The sequence below is a fragment of the Bos javanicus genome, chromosome X (genome assembly GCF_032452875.1).
Source record: "Bos javanicus breed banteng chromosome X, ARS-OSU_banteng_1.0, whole genome shotgun sequence".
Taxonomy (NCBI): domain Eukaryota; kingdom Metazoa; phylum Chordata; class Mammalia; order Artiodactyla; family Bovidae; genus Bos; species Bos javanicus.
Genome location: NC_083897.1, coordinates 83931870 through 83959852, shown reverse-complemented (window position 1 = coordinate 83959852; position 27983 = coordinate 83931870). Strand labels below are relative to the sequence as shown.

The 27983-nt window shown below is 40.3% G+C and overlaps 1 protein-coding gene across 4 annotated transcripts in view; it reads right to left on the bottom strand.

Annotated features, from left to right (window-relative positions):
- Positions 1 to 4856, bottom strand: part of OPHN1 (oligophrenin 1) — a 635000-nt gene extending 630144 nt beyond the window's left edge. For 2 of the 4 annotated variants that reach the window (XM_061409851.1, XM_061409855.1), the window contains exons 1-2: positions 4007 to 4855; positions 3708 to 3865 (exon numbers count right to left, since the gene is read on the bottom strand). In XM_061409851.1, the coding sequence (XP_061265835.1) occupies positions 3708 to 3861 (154 nt within the window). In that variant the 5' untranslated portion in view covers positions 3862 to 3865; positions 4007 to 4855. Of the gene's footprint in view, positions 1 to 3707; positions 3866 to 4006 lie in introns of all 4 variants that reach the window. The other 2 variants (XM_061409853.1, XM_061409852.1) reach the window with 2 other exon arrangements.
- Positions 4857 to 27983: the final 23127 nt, after the last annotated feature.

The window sequence follows — 27983 nt, the reverse complement described above, 5'->3', positions numbered from 1 at the left end:
ATTGAAGGCAGAAGAAGGGGATGACAGAGGACGAGATGGTTGGATGGCATCACTGATTCAATGAACACAAGTTTGAACAAGCTCCAAGAGATGGTGAAGGACGGGGAAACCTGGCCTGCTGCAGTCCGTGAGGTCACAAAGAGTAGGACACGACTGAGCAACTGAACAACAACAACATATAGAAACAGCTAAATAAGTGATAAGTCAATTCTGCCCAATTACAATGCTACTTTCTCCTTTGCTTTCCCTTATCCTTCCACAGGGAAATGACCTCTCCGTCATGTTGTATACCATGGTATCCACCTGTCCCACTCTATGGCTCTGATCCATATCTACTACCTTATACTTTAGTGATCTCTACACATATCTTATCTCCCCTACCCGTCTAGGACCTCCTTGAGGGCAGGATCCCATCTGTGACTTTCTCTGTAACATTTGTAACAACCCTGAGAACAATGGCTTGAATTTAGTATATGAATGAGTATTTACTGAATGAATGATACATGTTCACTGAATTATATAACATTTATTAGGTGTATCATGTTCACTTGTTGTAAATACCTAGCCTAAGTGCATAGAAAATATTCATACAACATCAAGGACCAAAGCTGCCAATATAAAAACAAAGAACAGGGATTTCCCTAGTGGTCCAGTGGTTAAGAATCCACCTTGCAATGCAGGGGACATGGGTTCAATCCCTGGTCGGGGAACTAGGATTCCACATGCCATGGGGCAGCCTGCAAGCCACAACAAAAGATTGCACATGCCCAATGCAACCAAATAAATAAATATTTTTTAAAAAACAAAAAGAAAAGTGGGCAATATATTCACCTTTCAGAGTGCCAATGTTTTTGTCATTGATTTAAATTATAATCACCATTTTTTACTCCAACAATTATGAATAGATCACATTTAAGGGGAGAGAGCAAATCAGTCACTTTCTCAAAGAAGACATACTGAATATCATTCATAACATCAATTACCTCTGAGCACAGATCTAAGAAAATCTAGATATTCAAATATAATCCATATTTAATAAACTAATTATCACACACAGCTGTGACTAAAACCTTATCTAGAGCTCTGGACAAAATCAAACACAAGCTGGAAATCAAGTTCCAACTAGCTTAACAACTTAAACAAAAACTGCAGCTGATTTTTGCAGCATGAAGCACCAGGTTTCATTGGTTACCAGAAACACTAACCAGTTGATTTGATGGTCAATTTAATAAATTAAATGAAAAAGTGCCAATAATTCTCTTTACTTTTAATGCCAGATTCCAAATGACAAAATGAATCCACACACATATACAAAATTAATCACTGAGCCATGCCAATATAGGGAATGAATTTTCCACAAGATGACAGCAAAAAAAATGTTTCCAACTACTTTTGTTTATGGATTTCCCTTTAGAAACCTACCAAAAAGTATATTCAGCCACTATATTATTAACCTGAAGATGTATTATCAACGACTTAAAATATTTAGCCGTTTCCATTTACAAAATACTTTCACAATCCATTAACTCCTTTGAGCCTCAAAGCAACTCTGTGAGGTGCATACAATTACCCCCATTTTATATCTGAAATATATTATATGTGCCTTCCTATCCCAAAATGGTGAAGCCAAGATTGTAACCCAGGTCTTCTAATCTAATTCCAGTGTTCTCTCTTCCTTTTTCCTCCATACAAAGCAAAAGTATACCTTTGTTTTGCGTCTACCTCACTTACTCTGAAAAAGCTGCCCAGCTAGCCCATTTTGAGGAAGCAGAGTGGGAGTATAAACATTACTGTGGTCAAGACAGCGGGAAACATCCTGTCTTTGCCTCTAGCAAATCATGTTTTTAGAATCATGTAACTTAAAGAAAAGAAATGGAGTCTGGGTTAGCTGCTGGGTTTTATTTCCTAACTGTCCTATTTTTGGCTTTCTATGTCTACTCAAGAAAGGAAAACCGCCATAAATACCAAGAACCCCCTGAGCCAAAATAACTCTTAGATCTTCTGCCCATATTCAAAGGTTTAAACCTGCATAATTGTTGACTCTCACCACTTTTAATCCCCCAAAAGGAAAGAATAAAAACCGCAATTTACCACTTGCCTAGAAAACTTTTGCCCTTCCTCCACCATTTTATTGAACTGTATTTTCACAAATACTTTCAGCTTATCCTGCACTTCACAAAGCCAGTCCCTTCTGAGGGCTTAGATGAGCTTCATTTAACTATGAATACTGCACTAAGTAGTTTACTGTAACAAGTAAACAAGCAAAAAAAAAAAAAAAATCCAAACATTTCCCGCTTTTCCTTTCAGGAACCCTCACCTTTCTAACTACTTTTGTAGCACAACCAGCATATCTTTAACCTCTCAATGAAGTCTATTAAGCGGCAACACACCCCAAACCCTGGGCTAAAGTCTACGGATCAGCATTTCAAATATCCCATCTTTAAGATGCAACCAAGAGTTTACTCTTGTTCAGACTAAAATAAGACACACCATCACATGATCCAATTCAATGAAACAACAAGTAGGAACTTGCAACACTTATGACCAAAGTAGGCAGACAACATATACAGGGAAAGCCCAGACTCCAAGGGGCAAATCAGGAGAGCTGCACAACAAAAACCACTGCACTGCGGCTCCCAAGTCTTTCTCCTTGCTCTTGGTTGGCTGTATTTGCCTTAAGAAGGTCCCCACGCTGGACCAGACACACTATTTGTGGGATAAATCCACTCAGAAAAAAAATATTACAGGTATACAGAATATATTTGCCAGTGACTTTGACTTTATTTTTCATAATCATCCTTCAACCAAGAGAAAAAATGGATTATCACCACCCATTCCCTATCTTCCATTCTTATGGGTATATACTTTGGCACAATGGATTGATCTGCCTGCACTCTTGTTGGGGATGTTTTTTATTCTTTCTCTTACTCCAAACCTTCTGCCAACTAGCAGAAATAAAAAATCTATACACAGCGGGGAAGTGGGGGAGGGCCCCAGAGTTCTTAGTTCTGAGGACCTGGAAAGCCAAGCTAGGTGAGGTTCCTTCAACCTGGTGACTCCCAACCTGAGCTCTCTACTATGCTCCTAGGGAGCTGGGCTCTTCCTGCTAGGGACTAGGCAGGTCTTTGTTTCACCTGTGAGGAGAATTCAGTGGCACATGAGGTCATTTAATAATTCCGAACTTAGACCAACCTTGAACACAATCATAACTCAGTAACTTAAAGAGCAAAGGTGCTTTCCTTAGAAAATAACTTGCCATTGGCAATTTTTTACTACCCCCATATTTATCTGCAGCAACTAGAGGCCAAACAGGAACAAAACCCTGACTCAAGCTGCTGGCCTGAATTCCCAATTCTTTAGGAGGTTGTGGGGCAGTCCCTTGGTCAGCTTAGATGTCCCTTTCATACATGGGTATAAACATGTCTGACAATACAAGTGGCCTGTCCCTTTAGAACAGGAGTCTGACAAGAAAGGATAGCTGCTGAACAAGACAGTCCCTCAGCTACAGATCCTGTCTTATAAAACCAAAACCACTAAAGGGGAAACCCCCAATTCTAGTTGTAGCCACCAACTTCCACTTCTACTGACCCCACTTCCAAAATATCCGGAAAACCATGAGCCTCAGACACTTGGGCTGGGGTGTGGAAGATCTCCAAAGGCCAGAAGCACCGGCTCAGGGAAACTGCTCATCAAAGTCTTCCACTTACTTCTCATTGCGCTGATAAGCGCGTTGCCGTCTTTGATCACATCTTTGATGAATTTATTGGTTCTCTCCAGTTCCTGCTCATAACACTTGAGCCTCTCGCGGAAATCAGGACTGTCCAGGTAGCAGTCGCTGAACTCCAGCGGGGGATGCCCCATGGTTCTGATGACAGGGATTGGAAGGAGAAAGGAAAGACACAAAGATCAAGAGCATCAGTGGCACAGTACGAGGAAAAGATGGGTTGCGCAGACTGCAGGACCCGTTTAGGAAGCTGCAGCCTCCCTCCCTTTAGAGGACAGATACCTGTTCAGATGAGATTCCTGGGGAGAGCTGGCTGGTCTGTACCGGAAACGGGCGGCCCGGCGATTGCTTCAGGTGACGGCAAAAGCTAACTAACGCAGTTGGATCCCGGCGGGGTGCTGCTTAACAAGCAACATGCCCCCTATTCATCGCTCCCCTGACAGGCAGCAGAAACCAACTCGTCTCTTCTCGGGAGAGCGGCTGGATCCTTCCCGAGCAACTGCAAACGTGACACTTTGGCCCGCCCAGGGTGTAGGCGGGGGTGAGCGCTGAGGGTGGGAGGTGCCTCTCCTTGCTCCCAACTGCCGAGCCAGCAGAAGATTTCCTTTGCCGAGCTCCGCGGGTAACCCGGAGTGCACTGTCCCCTCCCCCTTCTTAAAGCCAGCGCCTCCGCCCTTCCCCAGCGAAGCCCATGTACCGAGGCAGGGTACTCGGGTTCCTTAAACTGTATCTTACTTGCACCCTAGGGTCTCTTTACCAGAATCTGCCGTCTCCTAAAGTTCTTCCTGGTCCGAGGGAGCGGCCTTTTGTCCTGCTAAGCGCCAGAGGTGTTAAGCCGGGCGACAATGAAACGTAGCCTTCCTCCAAAGACGCCCGAACGGGAAGAGGAGGGCAACAGCGCGACGCACAATAGCTGCGGTAGCCCGGCGCTTCCCTACGGAAACTGGGGAGCAGTCAGCGCCCTAGACTCCAGTTGGAAAGCGTGGCGGCTTGGGAGATGTAGTCTTTCCGTTTCGCGCCCTGTGACTCCTTCCTGCGATCTCCGCATTACCCAGCCAGGGCGCCGGCTCTCGCAGAGTATTCCCAGCACACCCCAGCTAATAGCTGTCCCAGCGCAGCCTCCAAAGGCAGGTGCGCCCGCACTAGTTGTTTTTCAGTCGCCAAGCCGTGTGGGAATCTCTTGCGACTCAATGGACTGTAGCCCACCAGGCTCCTCTGTCCATGGGCTTTCCCAGGCAAGAATACTGGAGTGGGTTGCCATTTCCTTCTCCGGGGCATCTTCCCCACCATCTCCTGTATTAGCAGGCAGATTCTTTACCACTAAGCCACCTGGGAAGCCCCTAGAGTATACCTGGAAAGTTTCCAAAATGGGAGGGAGTGAGAACCCAGGAGAGATCAACTGTGGGATGATGTCTCTCACTTCTCTTTATTTGGCTGGATTGTTTGTTGTTTTTTTCCTTCTTTTTTCCAGCTTCCCTCTGACTGACTCACTTCTGTTTCTCCTCCCTTTCCCATTTCTATGAGCTCTAATTCCCATGTGCCTTCTACCTGAAGGGTTGACTCCTGCTCTTGGATCTCTGTGTTAAGCTCAGAACCCCCTGCCAGAGAAAAGGAGGCCATAATTAGGAATTCATTTTTCCCTGAATAGGACCACAAAGTGTGGTTTTTGTGATCCAACTCATTGCACTGGCTGTTGATTAAAGCATGTGATTTTCCATGTGTAAGTAGAAAAGCTATAAAGAGGATGTTATAAACTGTCTTGCAGCTTCCCTGAGAGGCCTCTTGTCCATTGTCTATTGTAGGAGAACTAGGGCTACTCTTTACAGGTGGCTGCCTTTAGACTCACAGTAGCTAGGGGCTGGAAAATAGTGTGTACATGAGCAAAAAGATTGAATTTAATTTTGGGAAAGTGTTTAGATTACATTGCCTTGTGAAGAAAGCCAAGAAAGCCAGAAAGCCAGATTGTAAATAGAGTAGTAACAGCTTCTCTACCTATATTAGTATCTTATTGCTGCTGTAACAAATTATCACAACCTTGATGACTTGAAATAGCACAAATTTATTATCTTACACTTTTGGAAGTCAGAAATTAAAAATACAACTCTGTAGGCCATATCAAGATATCAAATAGGCTGTGTTCCTTTCTGGAGACTCTAAGAGAGAATCCATTTCCTTGCCTTTTCCAGCCTCTAGAAGCTGTCCACATCCCCTGGCTCATAGCCCCCTTCCTCCATCTTTAAAGCCAGTAGTGGCCAGTCAAGTCTCTCTCCCACTGCATCACTTTGACACTGACCCTTCTGCCTCCCTCTTTCTCTTATAAGGACCCACCAATAACCCAAGATAATCTCCCCATCTCAAGATACTTAAGCCTGCAAAGTCCGTTTGTCATGTAAGACAATACAGTCACACGTTCTAGGGATTGTGACATGGATGTCTATGGGAGAAATATTCTTTACCTTCCACGCAGTCTATAATCCCATAACCCAATGTGTGCATGTATGGGGGCATGCATGCTCAGTGGCTCAGTCGTTTCCAACTCTTTGGGACCCCATGGACTGTAACCCACTAGACTCCTCTGTCCGTGGAATTTTCCAGGTAAGAATACTGGAGTTGGCTGCCATTTCCTACTCCAGGGGATCTTCCACACCCAGGGACCAAACGTGCATCTCCTGCATCAGCAGGCAGATTCTTTACCACTAGAGCCACCTGGGAAGCCCATAACCAACTTCATGATTCCTCAAAACAATCTTATGAAGTTAGTATTATTATTATTATAACCATTTAAAGATGAGACAGCTGAGTTGAAGAGAGGTTAAGTGACTTAACCTTAACTAGTTTAAACTTGAACCTACCCTGCTTTTTGAAAAAAAATCTTTTTTTTTTAATTTTTTCAATTGGAGTATAATTGCTTTAGAGTGCCATGTGTACAGTTCTGCTGTACGACAACATGAATCAGTTATATGTATACATATATATACTCCTTCTTGAGCTCCGTCCCTCTTGAACCTCCCTCCTACCACCCATCTCACCCCTCTGGACCATCACAGAGCACCAAGCTGAACTTCTTGTGCTATATGGCAGCTTCCCACTAGCCATATGACCTACTTTGAAAGGTGTGCTTTTCTTTTTAGACTCTGGGGAAAAGAGGTGGGGAAAAGAAGTGGGAAAGGCAAATCATTTTTAGCAAATATTTAGCAAACATCATTTAGCAAATAGTACTAAATGAATTTATTGACTTGAAAATTGCTTCCCTTTCAACTTTATTCATAATTTGTAAATGGATAAATAAACTATAATACATCCATGGAATAGAATATCATTCAGAGCTAAAAAGAAATGTGCTGTCATGATATCACTTATACGTGGAATATAAAAAAAATGATAAAAATGAACTTATTTAAAAAACAGAAACAGAGTCACAGATGTAGAAAACAAACATGGTTACAGGGCTGGGGTAGAAGGTAGGAGAGGGAATAAACTGGAAGATTGGGATCGACATATACATACCACTATATATAAAATAAGCACAGGGAACTTGTCCTGGGATATGTAATATAGCACAGGGAACTCTAATCAGTACTCTGTAATAGCCTATATGGGAAAATAATCTATAAAAAAGAGTGGATGTATATGTATGCTACTGCTACTGCTGCTAAATCGCTTCAGTCGTGTCCGACTCTGTGCGATTCCGTAGATGGCAGCCCACCAGGCTCTGCCGTCCCTGGGATTCTCCAGGCAAGGGATGTATGTGTATAACTGATCCATTTTGCTGTACAGCATAAACTAACACAACAATGTAAATCAACTATACTCCACTAAAAATAAAAAAAAGAAAAGAAATGAGCTATTAAGACATGAAAAAACATGGAGGAAACACATGCACATATTACTAAGTGAAAGAAATCAATCTGAAAAGACTACATACTAAATGATGCCAACTGTGATATTCTGAAAAAGGCAAAACTACGGAGACAGTAAAAAGATCAGTTGTTGCCAGGATTTTGAGGAGGGAAGAAAGGAATAGGTAGAATACCAGGGGATTTTTATAGCAGTAAAAATGCTCTGTATGATATAATAATGGTGTATACATTTCATTGTACGTTTGTCCAAACCCATAGAATGTACAACACCAAGAGTGAACCCTAGTGTAAAATTTGGACTTTGAGTGATTATGATGTGGTTTCAATGTAAGTTCATCAAGTGTGACACTCTGGTGGAGGATGTTGATAATGAGGGAAAGTTATGCATATGTTGGAGGCAACAAAATAGAGGAAATCTCTATACCTCGCTCTCAATTTTTGTGACCCTAAAACTGCCCTAAAAATAAAGTCTTTAAACTTTTGTGGGAGGACAGAAATCCTATTTCCCATGCATTTTGTATGTCAAAGTAATAACACCTCCACAGTCTTAATTCACGACAAATACCTCATCCCTAAAGAATCATCCTATTTCAGATGTGATGCTGTGGAAAGAATACTGAGTTTGAAAAAATATAGGTAACAGAGGCCTGAAGTTGAATCTGACTCCACTCTTTAGAAATGCTGTGGCCTTGAGCAACTCATGTAAACTGTCCTTGGAATAGTACCTTCTTCTAAGGATTAACCATAGATAATGTATATGGAAGTCCTTAGCACATAATAACTCCTTGATAAATATTGGTTGAATCCAATGCTTTTTCATTGTTCTTGTTCTGATGGATAGCATCAGAGGCAGGGAGGAGTCATTATTCACAATGATATTCCTAGAAAACATTACTCTCTCTCTCTCTCTCTCTCTCTATACATATATATATATATATATATATATATATATACACATATATATACATATATATATAAAATAACATAAAATAACAGAACTTTATCCCTGTTCATCATCATCATAGGAAACTAAAAAGGCACATTCAGAGTAATTAACATTTCAACTCACATAGAAATTCTAATCTCGTTTGTGGTGTAATTAATATGTTATCTCAACTTTCAGGACACTCACAGGGTCTGCAGCTTTGTAACATGACAAAGATTCTCAGAGTTTAAGAACTAGAACATGAAATTAAGTTAATCATTTTAGTGGATTACTCCAAGGTGCAGTTGCAGGACAGCTCTAAGGGTCAACAATGTTCAGTTCAGGTCATCCAGGATAAGAGCTTATTAGTTTGCTGTCCATCCTTCATGCTGGAACCAGAACCAAAGGGAATCAGGAGAGGGAAAGTAAAGAAATTAGATGTTATAGAATTTTAGGAAAGGCAATGTACTTGCCCAAGAAAGCAAAATAAATATCCAGTATTAACTTAATATACCAGTTTCTGTTTCATCTCTCCCATGTGGGACCATAGCTAGATTCATTAAAATATTTCTTACAGTGCTTATTAATCATTTACTTTTCTCCACATATGAAAAAGTGAAATGAGTTCTTTTGAAAATGGTCTCAGTTCAGTTTAGTCACTCAGTCATGCCCAGTTCTTTGCAACCCCATGGACTGCAGCATGCCAGGCTTCCCTGTCCATTGCCAACTCTCGGAGCTTATTCAAACTCATATCCCTCGAGTCAGTGATGCCATCCAACCATCTCATTCTCTGTCGCCCCCTTCTCCTCCTGCTTTCACTCTTTCCCAGCATCAGGGGCTTTTCAAATGAGTGAGTTCTTCCCATCAGGTGGCTAAAGTGTTGAAGTTTCAGCATCAGTCCATTCAATGAATATTCAGGATTGATGTCTTTTAGGATTGACTGGTTTGATCTCCTTGAACTCCAAGGGCCTCACAATAGTCTTCTCCAACACCACAATTGAAAAGCACCAATACTTTGGTGCTCAGCTTTGTTTATAGTCCAACTCTTACATCCATACATGACTACTGGAAAAAACATAGCTTTGACTAGCTTGACCTTTGTTGGCAAAGTAATGGCTCTGCTTTGTAATATACTGTCTAGGTTGGTCAAAGTTTTTCTTTCAAGGAGCAAGTGACTTTTAATTTCATGGCTGCAGTCACCATCTGCAGTGATTTTGAAGCCCAATAAAATAAAGTCGCTCACTGTTTCCATTATTTCCCCATCTATTTGCCATGAAGTCATGGGACCAGATGCCATGATCTTAGTTTTCTGAATGTTGAATAAGCCAACTTATTCACTCGCCTATTTCATGTTCATCAAGAGGCTCTTTAGTTCTTCTTCACTTTCTGCCATAAGGGTGGTGTCATCTTCATATCTGAGGTGATTGATATTTCTCCCAACAGTCTTGATTCCATCTTGTGCTTCATCCAGCCCAGCATTTTGCATGATGTACTCTGCATATAAGTTAAATAAGCAGGGTGACAATATACAGCCTTGATGTACCTCTTTCCCGATTTGGAACCAGTCTGTTGTTTCATGTACAGTTCTAGCTGTTGATTATACAGATTTTGCAGGAGGCAGGTCAGGTGGTCTGGTATTCCCATCTCTTTCAGAATTTTCCAAGTTTTTTGTGATCCACTAGTCAAAGGTTTTGGTAGTCAATAAAACAGAAGTAGATGTTTTTCTGGAACTCTCTTGCTTTCTTGATGATCCAACAGATGTTGGCAATTTGATCTCTGGTTCCACTGCCTTTTCTAAATCCAGCTTGAACATCTGGAAGTTCACTGTTCACATACTGTTGAAGCCTCACTTGGAGAATTTTGAGCATTACTTTGCTAGTGTGTGACATGAGTGCAATTGTGCAATAGTTGGAATGTTCTTCAGCATTGCCTTTCTTTGGGATTTGAATGAAAACTGACCATTTCCAATCCTGTGGCCATTGCTGAGTTTTCCAAATTTTCTAGCATATTTAGTACAGCACTTTCACAGGATCATCTTTTAGGATTTGAAGTAGTTCAACTGGAATTCCATCACCTCCACTAGCTTTGTTTGTAGTAATGTTTCCTAAGGCCCATTTGACTTTGCATTCCAGGATGTCTGTCTCTAAGTGAGTGATCACACCATCGTGGTTATCTGGGTCATGAAGGTCTTTCTGGTATAGTTCTTCTGTGTGTTGTTGCCACTTCTTCTTGATATCTTCTGCTTCTGTTAGGTCCATGCCATTTCTGTCCTTTATTGTGCCCATCTTTACATGAAATATTCCCTTGGTATCTCTAATTTTCTTGAAGAGAACTATAGTCTTTCCCATTCTATTGTTTTCTGCTATTTCTCTGCACTGATCATTGAGGAAGGCTTTCTTATCTCTCCATGCTATTCTTTGGAACTCTGCATTCAAATGGGTATATCTTTCTTTTTCTCCATTGCCTTTCGCTTCTCTTCTTTTCTCAGCTATTTGTAAGGACTCCTCAGACAACCATTTTGCCTTTTTGCATTTCTTTTTCTTGGGGATCGTCTTGATCACTGCCTCCTGTACAATGTCACAATCCTCCATCCATAGTTCTTCAGGCACTCTGTCTATCAGATCTAATCCCTTGATTCTATTTGTCACTTCCACTGTGTAATCATAAGTAAGTAAGTAAGTGAGGTCGCTCAGTAGTGTCCAACTCTTTGCGAACCCACAGACTGTAGCCTACCAGGCTCCTCTGTCCATGGGATTTTCCAGGCAATAGTACAGGAGTGGATTGCCATTTCCTTTTCCAGTGGATCTTCCCAACCCAGGAATCGAACCCAGGTCTCCTGCATTGTAGACATATGCTTTACCATCTGCTTCCCTTGTAGCTCAGTCAGTAAAGGATCTGCCTGCAGTGCAGGAGACCCAGGTTCGATCCCTGGGTTGGGAAGATCCCCTGGAGAAGAAAATGGCAACCCACTCCAGTATCTTTGCCTGGAAAATCTTATGGACAGAGGAGCCTGGTGGACTGCAGTCCATGGCATGGCAAAGAGTCAGGCACGACTGAGCGTCTAACTAACTAACTAATTTGAATTTGTGTCCAGATACACTGGAGTTCCTCCTGGTCCTCAAATACACCCTTTGTTTTCTCTTCTGCTTTCTCTGACTGGTAAGTAGTTAAATACTTACTGGCATACTCTCTTTGTGATTTGATTTAGGTCTTAACTAAATGGTCTAGTGATTTTCCTTACTTTCTTCAATTTAAGTCTGAATTTGGCAATAAGGAGTTCATGATCTGAGACACAGTCAGCTCCCAGTCATGTTTTTGCTGACTGTATAGAGCTTCTCCATCTTTGGCTGCAAAGAATATAATCAATCTAATTTCAGTATTGACCACCTGATGATGTCCATTTGTAGAATCTTCTCTTGTGTTGTTGAAAGAAGTTGTTTGCTATGACCTGTGCATTCTCTTGGCAAAATTTCTGTTAGCCTTTGTCCTGCTTCATTTTGTACTCCAAGGCCAAATTTGCCTGTTACTCCAGGTGTCTCTTGACTTCCTGCTTTTGCATTCCAATCCCCTATAATGAAAAAGACATCTTTTTGGGGTGTTAGCTCTAAAAGATCTTGTAGGTCTTCATGAACCTGTTCAACTTCACCCTTTTCAGCATTACTGCTCGGGCATAGACTTGGATTACTGTGATAGTGAATGGTTTGCCTTGGCAACGAACAGAGATCTTTCTGTTGTTTTTGAGATTGCATCCAAGTACTGCATTTCGGACTCTTTTGTTGACTATGAGGGCTACTCCATTTCTTCGAAGGGACTCTCGCCCACAGTAGTAGATATAATGGTCATTTCAGTTAAATTCACCCATTCTGGTCCATTTTAGTTCACTGATTCCTGAAATGTCGATGTTCACTCTTACTATCTCCTGTTTGATCACTTCCAATTTGTCTTGATTCATGGACCTAACATTCCAGGTTACTATGCAGTGCAATTCTTTACAGCATAGGACTTTACTTCCATCACCAGTCACATCCACAACTGGGTGTTGTTTTTGCTTTGGCTCCATCTCTTCATTCTTTCTGGAGTTATTTCTCCACTTATCTCCAATAGCATATTGAGTACGTACTGACCTGGGGAGTTCATCTTTCAGTGTCCTATCTTTTGCCTTTTCATACTGTTCTTGGGGTTCTCAAGGCAAGCATACTGAAGCGGCTTGCCATTCCCTTCTCCAGTGGACCACGTTTTGTCAGAACTCTCCACCATGACCCATCCATCTTGGGTGGCCCTACATGGCATGCCTCATAGTTTCATTGAGTTAGACAAGGCTGTGGTCCATGTGATCAGTTTGGTTAGTTTTTCTGTGATTGTGGCTTTCATTCTGTCTGCCCTCTGATGGATAAGGATAAGAGGCTTATGGAAGCTTCCTGATAGGAGAGACTGACTGTGGGGGAAACTGGGTCTTGTACTGATGGGCAGGGCCATGTTCAGTAAATCTTTAATCCAATTTTCTGTTGATGGGAGGAGCTGTGTTTCTTCCCTGTTGTTTGACCTGAGGCCAAACTATCGTGGAGGTAATGAAGATAATGGTGACTTCCTTCAAATGGTGCCATGCATGCACTACTGCACTCAGTGCCCCTGACCCTGCAGCAAGCCACCGCCGACCCATGTCTTTGTTAGAGACTCCTGGACACTCACAGTCAAGCCTGGGTCAGTCTTTTGTGGAGTCACTACTCCTTTCTTCTGGGTCCTGGTATGCACAAGGTTTTGTTTGTGCCCTCCAAGAGTCTGTTTCCCTAGTCCTGTGTAAGTTCTGGGGGCTCTATGGTGGGGTTATGCCATACCCAGGTCTACTGCACCCAGAGCCCCTGCCCCTGAGGCAGGCCACTGCTGACCTGTATCTCTGCAGGAAGCACTTAAACACAGTTCTGGTTCAGTCTCTGTGGGAACTCTGGGTCCTGGTGTGCACAAGTTTCGTTTGAGCCCTCTGAGCATCTCTGGTGGGTATGGGGTTTGATTCTAAACATGATTTCTCCCCTCCAACTGTCTCGCTATGGCTTCTCCTTTGCTCTTGGATGTGTGGTATCTTTTTGATGGGATCCAGCATTGTCCTGTTGATGGTTGTTCAGCAGCAAGTTGTAATTTTGGAGTTCTCACAGGAGAAGATGACCACACGTCCTTCTACTCCGCCATCTTTGGGTCTCCTGGAAATGGTCTGGGAGCTTGCAAAGAAAGGTAATTTTCCAAATGCCACTTTTAGACTTTAGTAATTTGTAAGATTTGTTTTAAATGAGTTTTATTCTAAAAAGATAAGGTAATTATAACCCCTGTGCTTCTTATAACAAATCCTGAAGATCTTTGTCTTAAAATGTTAAAATCCTTTCACAAAAAGGTGAAGAAGATGCAGAAGCTAATTGACCTATGTCAATAATAAGAAAAGAAACTGAAGGGAAATAGGGATGATAAGTAGACGGATAGGAGCAGCATGGATTGATTGAGTTCTCTTAAACCAAGCATGTCACATATGTGATCTTGTTTACTTTGCATAACAACTCGGTGAAGAAGGTTCTATTGTCACCTTAATTTTACAGATAATGCAACCGAAACTCAGAGAAGTTAGGCAGCTTGGCGAAAGTCACCCAGAAAATAAATGATGTACCAGAGATTTAAATCCAGGTCTGAATCTGAAGCCATTTTTACCATGCTTTCCAGTAATATCTAATCTCCATTACCTCCTGCTTATGTGACTGAATGCACTTAGTACTACAATATGGAAAAAATAGTTCAGGGTCATTTATACATAAGAGCAACAAATTATTTTAAATTATTCCAGGTTTAATGTTAATAAGGGTGTTATGTTGAACTTTTTTGAAGAGCTAGCTGACAGCTCTGGCTCTCATGCCACATATGCCAAACCTTCTAGAATTTCTAGATTTATGATGCAAAGAACATAACATAACATGCATATCAGCTCCCCACAACCCCACCATATGGCTAACCTTGCCCATAGTTCCAGCCTAGCCTAAATCTTGTACTTTGACGCCATTTCCATCCCTACTCTTAACTCTGGTCCATCCTGTGCTTTGACTGGACTTCACCTAGTTTCTTTACTTAGCTTAAGCCAAGATGTTAGGAGCTATAAGTGACAAATGGTTGAAGGAAGGGAAAAGTCCTTTTCCGTGGCTTGTTTTTGGACATCCAACTCTCCACTTATCCTCGCCCTTTATGTCTCCTTTTATGATGGCTTTTGGTGGAAAAAGCCGTCAATTTCAGTTGTAAAATATAATATATTTAATCTATATGATTACCCACCAAAATTTTTTATTCATAGCATTCACTATTTAATCGCACTTTCATATTAGCAAATCTACATCAAAGCTCCCTGTTGGTAAGAACCTGAGGATTTTCTATTTGTGGCAATTTTTGGTGTCAATTTTTATTCTAAAATACCCACATTATAAGGATGGTGAAACTGTGTCTCTTTACTTTTACTCTCCCAGAAACTTCTATACTTTTATACTGTCATCCCAATACAGCCTGCTGTACACCCCATTTTCCAACATCTTAAAAGGTAGTGTGATCTTCTGAGGGGGTCAGAAATGCCCAAACAGTTCCTGGAAGCTCCTACTGAATCAGTTCAGTTCAGTCGCTCAGTCGTGTCTGACTCTTTGCTACCCTATGAACCTCAGCACGCCAGGCCTCCCTGTCCATCACCAACTCCCAGAGTCCACCCAAACCCATGTCCATTGTGTAGGAGATGCCATCCAACCATCTCATCTTCTGTCGTCCCCTTCTCCTCCTGCCCTCAATCTTTCCCAGCATCAGGGTCTTTTCCAATGAGTCAGCTCTTCACATCAGGTGGCCAAAGTATTGGAGTTTCAGCTTCAACATCAGTCCTTTCAATGAACACCCAGGACTGATCTCCTTTAGGATGGACTGGTTGGATCTCCTTGCAATCCAAGGGACGCTCAAGAGTCTTCTCCAACACCACAGTTCAAAAGCATCAATTCTTCAGTGCTCAGCTTTCTTTATAGTCCAAATCTCACATCCATACATGACCACTGGAAAGAACATAGCCTTGACTAGAAGGACCTTTGTTGACAAAGTGATGTCTCTGCTTTCTAATATGCTGTCTAGTTTGGTCATAACTTTCCTTCCAAGGAGTAAGCGTCTTATAATTTCATGGCTGCAGTCACCATCTGCAGTGATTTTGGAGCCCAGAAAAATAAAGTCAGCCACAGTTTCCACTGTTTCCCCATCTATTTGCCATGAAGTCATGGGACCAGATGCCATGATCTTAGTTTTCTGAATGTTGAACTTTAAGCCAACTTTTTCACTCTCTTCTTTCACTTTCACCAAGAGACCCTTTAGTTCTTCTTCACTGTCTTTCATAAGGGTGGTGTCATCTGCATATCTGACGTTATTGATATTTCTCCCGGCAATCTTGATTCCAGCTTGTGCTTCTTCCAGTCCAGCGTTTCTCATGATGTACTCTACATATAAGTTAAATAAGCAGGGTGACAATATAGAGCCTTGACATACTCCTTTTCCTATTTGGAACCAGTCTGTTGTTCCATATCCAGTTCTAACTGTTGCTTCCTCACCTGCATACAGGTTTCTCAAGAGGCAGGTCAGATAGTCTGGTATTCCCATGTCTTTCAGAATTTTCCACAGTTTATTGTGATCCACACAGTCAAAGGCTTTGGCATAGTCAATAAAGCAGAAATAGATGTTTTTCTGGAACTCTCCTGCTTTTTCAATGATCCAGTGGATGTTGGCAATTTGATCTCTGGTTCCTCTGCCTTTTCTAAAACTAGCTTAAACATCTGGAAGTTCACAGTTCACATATTGCCGAAGCCTGGCTTGGAGAATTTTGAGCATTACTTTACTAGCATGTGAGATGGGTGCAATTGTGCAATAGTTTGAGCATTCTTTGGTGTTGCCTTTCTTTGGTATTGGAATGAAAACTGACTTTTTCCAGTCCTGTGGCCACTGCTGAGTTTTCCAAATTTGCTGGCATATTGAGTGCAACACTTTCACAGCATCATCTTTCAGGATTTGGAATAGCTCAACTGGAATCCCATCACCTCCACTAGCTTTGTTCGTAGTGATACTTCCTAAGGCCAACTTGACTTCACATTGCAGGATGTCTGGTGAGTGATCACACCATCGTGATTATCTGGGTCGTGAAGATCTTTGTTTTGTAGATCTTTGTTGTGTAGTTCTTCTGTGTATTCTTGCCACCTCTCTTAATATCTTTTGCTTCTGTTAGGTCCATACCATTTCTGTCCTTATTGAGCCCATCTTTGCACGAAATGTTCCCTTGGTATTTCTAATTTTCTTGAAGAGATCTCTAGTCTTTCCCATTCTGTTGTTTTCTTCTATTTCTTTACATTGATCGCTGAGGAAGGCTTTCTTATCTCTCCTTGCTATTCCTTGGAACTCTGCATTCAGATGCTTATATCTTTCCTTTTCTCCTTTGCTTTTCACTTCTTTCTTTTCACAGCTAATTGTAAGGCCTCCTCAGACAGCCATTTTGCTTTTTGCATTTCTTTTTCTTGGGAATGGTCTTGATCCCGGTCTCCTATGCAATGTCACAAACCTCTGTCCATAGTTCATCAGGCACTCTGTCTATCAGATCTAGTCCCTTAAATCTATTTCTCACTTCCACTGTATAGTCATAAGGGATTTGATTTAGGTCATACCTGAATGGTCTAGTGGTTTTCCCTACTTTCTTCCATTTAAGTCTGAATTTGGCAATAAGGAGTTCATGATCTGAGCCACAGTCAGCTCCTGGTCTTGTTTTTGCTGACTGTATAGAGCTTTTCCATCTTTGGCTGCAAAGAACATAATCAATCCGATTTCAGTGTTGACCATCTGGTGATGTCCATGTGTTCATTCTTCTCTTGTGTTGTTGGAAGAGGATGTTTGCTATGACCAGTGCATAGTGTAACCTAAATCATAATGTTATACTAATGATCTTTGAATTTTGGCTTGCATAAGTATCACCTATATAGTACTTGTTGAAAAGGTAGATTTTCCTATACCTCTCTCACAGTGAATCTGATGACATGATATAGATTCAGGTATGGGCTGAGGCCAGATACTACAGACTGAGGCCTAGGAACAATAAAGAAGAAGAAAACCGGTGGTGGGGGACAGGGGGCAGCAGGGAGGAATGTAAGTGAATCTTTGAGAAATCTTAATTTTAAACATTCTGATGAAGGGGGTCCACAATCCAGTCATCCAATCTTATGCATTGATATGGGGTTTTATCTGTTAAACACTCGTTGAGAAATGAAAGCCCTCATACAATAACGATTTGGATTAATAACATGAGTAGAAGTTTCTACTTCTCATTTTGGCAATAGTTAGGTTTTCCGGATTCCATACTAATTCCACTTACATCTGATTCTAAGCTAATGCTTAAGTTAATGTCATTAAATAACCATGGCATTTGTTTAAGATCTTTGTATTTGTGTAACATTTTATATGTGGTCTGTTTTGCTCATAGCATATAGCATATCACATACCTTTTAACAGAATTGCTAGAATGATAAATTAGGAAAAATAAAACAAAATATTTTTCAGCAGGCTTCTGATCTCAAGTGTTATATGCCATGAAGAAGCTTTCAGACAATCACGCCTAGCAAAGTTCTTTTAGTTTCTCTTTAAGTAAGCAATGTGAGATAAAACATGCAATACTTTTGAATCTTTGAATCTCTTCAAAAAGAAGTAGTACACAAATGTTCAGAATAATCTGTCAGTGCCTGCAAATGAATATGCATTCAAACTTAAAGTAAAATACTTTAATAAAGTATTCCAGAACAATATAAATTTGTCCTTTTCCCAAAATTAGCAGTAATGTAATATTAGTGATTTTATAAATGGACACTGCACACAGTGGACACCAAGATGGTCATCTAAAGAAGGCAACAGTAAGTTGGCAATGCTTGACAAGGACCCAGTACATGCCAATCATTTTTTCTCTCTTTGTTAAGCCAACATTATCACAGGAAGGAAAGTGGTTTCAAAAACTTACTAAAAATGAATTGTGGGTGAATTCACATTTCAATTTCCAAAAGTCTTGATTAGGCCACTATGTTACTCTACTTTTAGTCTTAAGAAGAACAACTTTGAATTTAACTTAATGTGAATTACTGAAAGGTAAAGGAAAACATTAACATTTATTATATTCAAGATACCAACCTAACCATTAGAACAGCAATCATCCTTTGAAGTAGGAGTGTCATTCCACATTCTCCAGATGAGGAAACTGAAGCTTAGAAAAACGAACTAATTCATCCGAAGTCACACAGCTTGGAAATGGTTGACCTGAGAATTAAATCTAGTTGCTGGGACCCCAGGACCTCACTCTTAACTATTATGCTAACTTGCATCTGTACTGAGATATAATTTTCATTACACTGGGCAAACTTTAAGGTCTTGCTGAACACTGATACTGACAAGGAGAGACAAGAGGTCTCACAGACAGATTGTGGAAATTTAAACTGGTATGAATGTTTTGGAAAGCAATTTGGTAATATTCACCACAATTCTAAACGCATATCCCCCTTGACCAAGTAGTTCTACTTTTAGGAATTTGTGCTATAGATTTCATCAAAGTATGAAAAGATATGGACAAACACATTCACTATAGCATTATTTTGTAGTAGCCAATTGGGAAATCCCTGAAATGACAATTACGGAATTGAATATACAAAAGATGTACACCCATGCAATGGGAGATTATGCAAACATAAAAATATTATTTAGTATGGTTCAAGGCATACAACTGAATAAAACTGAAAACTAGTTTCATATTAGTATCTAGAGAATGATCATTTCGTGTGTTTTATATTATATATTATAATTGGTAATATATATAAATTGAATCAATAAAAATGGGACTGGGTACGTTTGTATATGTATTTATTCACAAACAATTTTAATGGTCTTGATCTGTGGAAGTGGAAATGGGATCAAGAGAGAGAGGACCTTTCATTTTACAACCTTCTGAACAGTTTGAATTGTTACTATGAGCATATCTCGTTAAGAATGAAATTAAGACAAAAAACAAATCAAAACCTCAAGGAGCATCATTTATTTCAGTACAATTAGAACTTTTTTATTATGAACACAGTAAGAAATACAGTACATCAGAGATCAGAATATGAATATAAATAATGAAAATAAGTTTCACAAAATACAGCATAGACTGTGTCCTACTATTTTCTGTTCTACTTTATTTCATTGTTTTAAAAACTTTGTCACTACTCGCTAAAATGATTTCATGAAAAGTTAAAGTGTTATTTGCATCTGACTCTTGGCAACTTCACAGACTGTAGCCTGCCAGGCTCCTCTGTCCATGGGATTCTCTGGGCAAGAATACTGGAGTAGGGAGCCATTCCCTTTTCCAGGGGACTTTCCCGACCCAGGGATCAAACACAGGTCTCTCGCATTGCAGGCAGATTCTTTACCATCTGAGCCACTAGGGAAGCTCTGGGGTTTTTTTGTTTATTTGTTTGTTTTGTTTTGTTTTTAGTTTTGGTTTCAGCTTCCTGGTTGGCTCAGATGGTAAAGAATCTGCCTGCAATGTGGGAGACCTGTGTTTGATGCCAGGGTCAGGAAGATCCCCTGGAGAAGGGAAAGGCTACCCACTCCAGTATTCTGGCTCAGAGAATTCTGTATAGTCCATGGGATTGCAAACAGTCGGACACGACTGAATGACTTTCACTTTCACAGCTCTCATACCATACATTTATAATGTACAATTCAATGTATTTCAGTATATTCACAAAATTGAGGAACTATCATCACAATAAATTTTAGAATATTTTCACCATCTCAAAAAAAAAAAAAATGCCCTGTACTCATTCTCCATTTCCCTCCAAACCCACCATTTCACAGCTTCCATCATCCATAAATCTACCATGCTTCTGTAGGTTTGCCTATCCCAGACATTGCCTATAAGTAAAATCATAAACTATGTGAAATTTTGTGTCTCGCCTCTTCCACATAGCATAGTGTTTTCAAGCCACATCCATTTTATAGTATGAATCAGCATTTTATTCCTTTTTATTGCCAGATAAAAATCCATTGTATAAATACACCACATTTTGTTTTTCCATTCATCAGTTGATGGTCATTTGGATTTCTTCCTCTTTGGGATTATGATGAGGAAGGCTGCTCTGAAAATTCATTCAGTAAGATGAGAAATTAGTAAAAAAAAAAAAAAAAAGGCCAACAAACAGCTTCACATATATTTGGGAATGAAATTACTTATTAATAAATAATTCCTTTGTTTATGGGAAATGTGAGGGGAAGGATAGATTGGGAATTTGTGTTTGACATGTACACACTACCATATTTAAAATAGATAATATACAAGAATCTACTGTATAGCATAGGGAATTCTGCTCAACGTTCTGTAATGACCCATATGGGAAAAGAACTTTTTAAAAAGTGGATATATATATAACTGATTCACTTTGCCATACAGCAGAAACACAACATTGTAAATCAACTATACTCCAACAAAAATTAATTAAAAAATAATCCCATTGTTTAAAAAGGAAATGTAAAAAAAATTAAAAGTGCTAGAATAGAATGATAATAAAGCTACACATGCCAGAATTTGGGGACCACACTCAGAAATGTTATACAGGCATATAGGTCAAATTTTATGGTATTAGTTGATCTGAAAACAAGAAATGGTAAAACAAAAAAAGTTTAACATTCAACTCATAAACTTGAAAATAAAAGTGCATAAAGAAAGTGTAAAGAATAAGAATGAGAGAAAATGAAATAGAGAAGAGAAAGAACAATAGATACAATTTACAAAATGAAAACTGGTTCCCAAAAAAGAAGATAGAAATTGGCAAAACTAATTAATTTTTTAAAGAATTAAGATAAGGTAAATAAGATGAAGATTAAATAAGATACAATAGAGAATAAAAACAATAAAATGTATTATATGCTAATAGATTTGAAAACTTAAATGAAATAGATAACCTCATATATATCTATAAAATGCCAAAATTGGCATAAAAAGAAAGATAACTTATACAGACAAAGAAGTGGTAGTAAAAATTTTTCCCATCATAAATTTCTAGGTTCATATTCTTTTACAAGCTGGTTCTACCATCAAATTGTCAATAGCATTTTTCACAGAACTAGAACAAAATATTTCACAATTTGGATGGAAGCACAAAAGACCCTGAATAGACAAAGCAATCTTGAGAAAGAAAAACGGAGCTGGAGGAATCAACCGTTCTGACTTCAGACTATACTACAAAACTACAGTCATCAAGATAGTATGGTACTGAAACAAAAACAGAAATACAGAGCAATGGAACAAGATAAAAAGCCTAGAGATAAACCCATGCACCTATGGGTACCTCATCTTTAACAAAGCAGGCAAGAATATACAGTGGAGAAAAGACAGCATCTTCAGTCAGTCGTGCTAGGAAAACTGGACAGCTACATGTAAAAGAATGAGATTAGAACACTTCAAGTCTAACACCATACACAAAAGTAAACTCAAAATGGATTGAAGGCCTAAATCTAAGGCCAAACGCTATAAAACTCTTAGATGAAAACATAGGCAGAACACTCTTTGACATAAATAAATCACAGCAAATTCCTCTTTGACCCACAGCCTAGAGTAATGGAAATAAAAGCAAAATTAAACAAATAGGACTCTGAGGTTTTAACTAAACTTAAAAGCTTTTGTTCGTAGTGACGCTTTTTAAGGCTCACTTGACTTCACATTCCAGGATGTCTGGCTCTAGGTGAGTGATCACACCATCGTGATTATCTGGGTCGTGAAGATCTTTTTTGTACAGTTCTTCTGTGTATTCTTGCCACCTCTTCTTAATATCTTCTGGTTCTGTTAGATCCATACCATTTCTGTACTTTATAGAGCCCATCTTTGCATGAAATGTTCCCTTGGTATCTCTCATTTTCTTGAAGAGATCTCTAGTCTTTCCCATTCTGTTTTTTTCTTCTATTTCTTTGCATTGATAGCTGAGGAAGGCTTTCTTATCTCCCCTTGCTCTTCTTTGGAACTCTGCATTCAGATGCTTATATCTTTCCTTTTCTCCTTTGCTTTTCGCTTCTCTTCTTTTCACAGCTAATTGTAAGGCCTCCCCAGACAGCCATTTTGCTTTCTTGCATTTCTGTTCCAAGGGGATGATCTTGATCCCTGTCTCCTGTACAATGTCATGAACCTCCATCCATAGTTCATCAGGCACTCTACCTATCAGATCTAGGCCCTTAAATCTATTTCTCACTTCCACTGTATAATGATAAGGGATTTGATTTAGGTCATACCTGAATGGTCTAGTGGTTTTCCCTACTTTCTTCAATTTAAGTCTGAATTTGGCAATAAGGAGTTCATGGTCTGAGCCACAGTCAGCTCCTGGTCTTGTTTTTGCTGACTGTATAGAGCTTCTCCATCTTTGGCTGCAAAGAATATAATCAATCCGATTTCAGTGTTGACCATCTGGTGATGTCCATGTGTAGAGTTTTCTCTTGTGTTGTTGGAAGAGGGTGTTAGCTATGACCAGTGCGTTCTCTTGGCAAAACTGTATTAGCCTTTGCCCTGCTTCATTCCGTACTCCAAGACCAAATTTGCCTGTTACTCCAGGTGTTTCTTAACTTCCTACTTTTGCATTCCAGTCCCCTATAAAGAAAAGAACATCTTTTTTGGGTGTTAGTTCTAAAAGGGTAGCTCTTCATAGAACCGTTCAACTTCAGCTTCTTCAGCGTTACTGGTTGTTGGAAGGAAAGTTATGACCAACCTAGACAGCATATTAAAAAGCAGAGATATTACTTTGCCGACAAAGGTCTGTCTAGTCAAGGCTATGGTTTTTCCAGTGGTCATGTATGGATGTGAGAGTTGGACTGTGAAGAAAGCTGAGTGCCAAAGAATTGATGCTTTTGAACTGTGGTGTTGGAGAAGACTCTTGAGAGTCTGAAAAAAGATCCAACTAGTCCATCGTAAGGAGACCAGTCCTTGGTGTTCATTGGAAGGCCTGATGCTGAAGCTGAAACTCCAATACTTTGCCCACCTCATGTGAAGAGTTGACTCGTTGGAGAAGACCCTGATGCTGGGAGGGATTGGGGGCAGGAGAAGGGGAGGACAGAAGATGAGATGGCTGGATGGCATCACTGACTCGATGCACATGAGTTTGAGTGAGCTCTGGGATTTGGTGATGGACAGGGAGGCCTGGCATGCTGTGATTCATGGAGTCGCAAAGAGTTGGATATGACTGAGTGACTGAACTGAACTGAACTGAAAAACTTTTCAACAGAAAAGAAAACTGTAAACAAGATGAAGAGACAACCTTCAGAATGGGGGAAAATAACTGCAAATGAAGTAACTGACAAAGGTATGTAGTTCAAAATCAGAAAAACAAACAATTCACTTGAAAACAATGTGCAGAATTCCTAGAGATATTTCTCCAAAGAAGACATACAAAAGGCTCACAAACATATGAAAAGTTACTCAACGTCTCTCATTATTAGAAATGTAGATCTCTGGATTTCTAATATATGCACATAATTCAACTAAAAAAAAGACCAACGATCTGCCCAGTTTGTAGTTTCCTTTGTTGTGCAAAACCTTTTAAGTTTAATTAAGTCCCACGTGTTTATTTTCATTTTAATTTCCATTACTCTAGCAGGTGGGTCATAGAAGATGTTGCTTTGATTTATGTCATTGAGTGTTCTTCTTATGTTCTCCTCTAAGAGTTTAATAGTTTCTGGTCTTACATTTAGGTCTTTAATCCATTTTGAGTTTATCTTTGTGTATGGCGTTAGGTAGTGATCTAATCTCATTCTTATGCATGTTAGTCCCTTAGGCAGTTCAGTCGCTCAGTCGTATTCAACTCTGCGACCCCATGAACCGTAGCCCACCAGGCCTCCCTGTGAATCACCAACTCCAGGAAGTCACTCAAACTCATGTCCATCGAGTCTGTGATGCCATCCAGCCATCTCATCCTCTGCCGTCCCCTTCTCCTCCTGCCCACAATCCCTACCAGCATCAGAGTCTTTTCCAATGAGTCAACACTTCGCATAAGGTGACCAAAGTATTGGAGTTTCAGCTTTAGCATCAGTCCTTCCAATGAACACCCAGGACTGATCTCCTTTAGAATGGACTGGTTGGATCTCCTTGCAGTCCAAGGGACTCTCAAGAGTCTTCTCCAACATCACAGTTCAAAAGCATCAATTCACCTGCACTCAGCTTTCTTCACAGTCCAACTCTCATATCCATACATGACCACTGGAAAAGCCATAGCTTTGACAGGACGGACCTTTGTTGGCAAAGTAATGTCTCTGCTTTTGAATATGCTATCTAGGTGGTCATAACTTTCCTTCCAAGGAGTAAGCGTCTTTTATTTTCATGGCTGCAGTCACCATCTGCAGTGATTTGGGAGCCCCCAAAAATAAACTCTGACACGGTTTCCAAGTTTCCCCATCTGTTTGCCATGAAGTGATGGGAACAGATGCCATTATCTTAGTTTTCTGAATGTTGAGCTTTAAGCCAACTTTTTCACTCTACTCTTCACTTTCATCAAGAGGCTCTTTAGTTCCTCTTCACTTTCTGCCATAAGGGTGGTGTCATCTTCATATCTGAAGTTATTGATATTTCTCCTGGCAATCTTGATTCCAGCTTGTGCTTCTTCCAGCCCAGCGTTTCTCATGATGTACTCTGCATATAAGTTAAATAAGTAGGGTGACAATATACAGCGTTGACATACTCCTTTTCCTATTTGGAACCAGTCTGTTGTTACATGTCCAGTTCTAACTGTTGCTTCCTGACCTGCATATAGGTTTCTCAAGAGGCAGGTCGGGTGGTCTGGTATTCCCATCTCTTTTAGAATTCTCCACAGTTTATTGTGATCCACACAGTTAAAGGCTTTGGCATAGTCAATGAAGCAGAAATAGATGTTTTTCTGGAATTCTCTTGCTTTTTCCATGATCCAGCAGATGTTGGCAATTTGATCTCTGGTTCCTCTGCCTTTTCTAAAACTGGCTTGAACATCTGGAAGTTCATAGTTCACGTATTACTGAGCCTGGCTTTGAGAATTTTGGGCATTACTTTACTAGCATGTGAGATGGGTGCAATTGTGCAATAGTTTGAGCATTCTTTGGCATTGCCTTTCATTAGGATTGGAATGAAAACACATTTTCCAGTTCTGTGGCCACTGCTGAGTTTTCCAAGTTTGCTGGCATATTGAGTGCAGCACTTTCACAGCATCATCTTTCAGGATTTGAAATAGCTCAACTGGAATTCCATCATCTCCACTAGCTTTGTTTGTAGTGATGCTTTCTAAGGCCCACGTGACTTCACATTCCAGGATGTCTGGCTCTAGGTCAGTGATCACACCATCATGATTATCTTGGTCATGAAGATCTTTTTTGTACAGTTCTTCTGTGTATTCTTGCCATCTCTTCTTAATATCTTCTGGTTCTGTTAGATCCATACCATTTCTGTAGTTTATAGAGCCCATCTTTGCATGAAATATTCCCTTGGTATCTCTAATTTTCTTGAAGAGATCTCTAGTCTTTCACATTCTGTTTTTTCCCTCTATTTCTTTGCATTGATGACTGAGGGAGGCTTTCTTATCTCCCCTTGCTCTTCTTTGGAACTCTGCATTCAGATGCTTATATCTTTCCTTTTCTCCTTTGCTTTTCACTTCTCTTCTTTTTACAGCTATTTGTAAGGCCTCCCCAGACAGCCATTTTGCTTTTTTGCATTTCTTTTCCATGGGGATGGTCTTGACCCCTGTCTCCTCTACAATGTCATGAACCTCTGTCCATAGTTCATCAGGCACTATATTTATCAGATCTAGTCCCTTAAATCTGTTTTTCACTTCCACTGTATAATCATAAGGGATTTGATTTAGGTCATTTCATCATGAATGTGAAGTCAGGTGGGCCTTAGAAAACATCACTACGAACAAAGCTAATGGAGGTGATGGAATTCCAGTTGAGCTATTCCAAATCCTGAAAGATGATGCTGTGAAAGTGTTGCACTCAATATGCCAGCAAATTTGGAAAACTCAGCAGTGGCCACAGGACTGGAAAAAGTCAGTTTTCATTCCAATCCCAAAGAAAAGCAGTGCCAAAGAATGCTCAAACTACCGCACAATTGCACTCATCTCACACGCTAGTAAAGTAGTGCTCAAAATTCTCCAAGCCAGGCTTCAGCAATATGTGAACCATGAACTTCCTGATGTTCAAGCTGGTTTTAGAAAAGGCAGAGGAACCACAGATCAAATTGCCAACATCCACTGAATCATGGAAAAAGCAAGAGAGTTCCAGAAAAACATCTATTTCTGCTTCATTGACTATGCCAAAGCCTCTGACTGTGTGGATCACAATAAACTGTGGAAAATTCTGAAAGAGATGGGTATACCAGACCACCTGATCTGCCTCTTGAGAAATTTGTATGCAGGTCAGGAAGCAACAGTTAGAACTGGACATGGAACAACAGGTTGGTTCCAAATAGGAAAAAGAGTTCGTCAAGGCTGTATATTGTCACCCTACTTATTTAACTTATATGCAGAGTACATCATGAGAAACGCTGGACTGTAAGAAACACAAGCTGGAATCAAGATTGCTGGGAGAAATATCAATAACCTCCAATATGCAGATGACACCACCCTCATGGCAGAAATTGAAGAGGAACTAAAAAGCCTCTTGATGAAAGTGAAAGTGGAGAGTGAAAAAGTTGGCTTAAAGCTCAACATTCAGAAAACGAAGATCATGGCATCCGGTCCCACCACTTCATGGGAAATAGATGGGGAGACAGTGGAAACAGTGTCAGACTTTATTTTGGGGGGCTCCAAAATCACTACAGATGGTGACTGCAGCCACAAAATTAAAAGACGCTTATTCCTTGAAGGAAAGTTATGACCAACCTAGATAGCATATTCAAAAGCAGAGACATTACTTTGCCAACAAAGGTTCATCTAGTCAAGGCTATGGTTTTTCCAGTGGTCATGTATGGGATGTGAGAGTTGGACTGTGAAGAAGGCTGAGCACCGAAGAATTGATGCTTTTAAACTGTGGTGTTGGAGAAGACTCTTGAGAGTCCCTTGGACTGCAAGGAGATCCAACCAGTCTATTCTGAAGGAGATCAGCCCTGGGATTTCTTTGGAAGGAATGATGCTAAAGCTGAAACATCAGTACTTTGGCCACCTGATGCGAAGAGTTGACTCATTGGAAAAGTCTCTGATGCTGCGAGGGATTGGGGGCAAGAGGAGAAGGGGACGACAGAGGATGAGATGGCTGGATGGCATCACTGACTCGATGGACGTGAGTCTGAGTGATCTCTGGGAGTCGATGATAGACAGGGAGGCCTGGTGTGCTGTGATTCATGGGGTCGCAAAGAGTCGGACACGACTGAGTGACTGATCTCATCTGATGCTGAAGTAGGTTCCTTCTATGCCTATTTTTTGAAGCATTTTTA